At 44.9% G+C, this 1,072-nt stretch overlaps 1 protein-coding gene across 6 annotated transcripts in view; it reads right to left on the reverse strand.

Moving 5' to 3' along the window:
• Nucleotides 1-1,072, reverse strand: part of rhbdl3 (rhomboid, veinlet-like 3 (Drosophila)) — a 72,607-nt gene that overhangs the window by 7,580 nt on the left and 63,955 nt on the right. For all 6 annotated transcript variants that reach the window (XM_015402545.1, XM_015402546.1, XM_015402544.1 and 3 more), the window contains one exon: nt 324-436. In XM_015402545.1, coding sequence (XP_015258031.1) covers nt 324-436 — 113 coding nt within the window. The remainder of the gene's footprint in view (nt 1-323; nt 437-1,072) is intronic.

Consider the following 1,072-nt stretch of genomic DNA (forward strand, 5'->3'; position numbering starts at 1 on the left):
CGCTCCTCTGAGGCTTTCTGACTTATTTCCAAACAGGAGTCATGGCCACCATGTTTGTCTCTCTTCATATTTCATCAGTACTGAAGGTGTTTCCATGCATCTCCTTCTGCTCCATCGGTAATGAATATGGGGGACTTTAGATGGAGAACTGACATCTCACCCCGTCTGCTGGGTGATCACAGATCAAACCATCTGTCTTCAGCTCATCGCACACTCACACAGGGCTGATTCTAAAATGTTGTGAAATGGAGACAGATATCCAGCAGATGGTCTAACGGAGGATCCACCGGGTGTTCAGGATGACGCTTAGAGCTCAGCCCCACCTGCCAGCACCCCGCAGACGTAGATCAGGCCGATCCTCTGGGCCCCATGGACCATTTCAAGAGGCACTCCAACCAGCAGCTGCATGGCCATGTTCAGGCTCAGGTGTTCGATCCTGTAACACACACATCATCCTGTTAGAGGCAGGTATTTCATTAGATCCCTAGAATGGGAGGAGCTTCATAGAAAAATCACTAATTACATTTAAAAAATGCAATAAAAAACCAACTCAGAGCTTCCAGCCTGTAGGTCAGGCCGGGTAAATGAGCTGGACTTCCTCAGATTAGAAAAAAAAATTCTACGCTGGACAATGGCTGCAAACACGCAGCACATTATAGACAACATCTGTGTACAAACTCTATAAACACGCAATCACAAAAATAAAAATGCAAAAGAAAAATGCTGTAAACACAAAAAAAACTGAAAGCAAAAGCAAAATGCCTGCTCCACAAAACAGAAGAACTCCAGACCACTAGAGGGAGTCGAACGAAGAACAAACCACATCAGAACAGACCCTCCATACAAACAGGATGTCAAGCTTTAAAACATAGAAATTAATAGAAAGTTGGAAGAAGAAAGGAGAGTTTCATCTTTTTATTGTCGACCTTCATCAGTAGAAGGCAGTTATAACCATACACCTCTCTGCTTCTTTCTGTATCTATGCTTCTATTTCTATGTCTGCTTCTGTCTCCTTGAACCCCAGTGGGCCTCAGCAGATGGCCGCTCACACTGAGCCTGGTTCTGCTGGAGG

This window comes from Cyprinodon variegatus, unplaced genomic scaffold, assembly GCF_000732505.1.
Source record: "Cyprinodon variegatus isolate N-32 unplaced genomic scaffold, C_variegatus-1.0 Scaffold1365, whole genome shotgun sequence".
Classification (NCBI taxonomy): domain Eukaryota; kingdom Metazoa; phylum Chordata; class Actinopteri; order Cyprinodontiformes; family Cyprinodontidae; genus Cyprinodon; species Cyprinodon variegatus.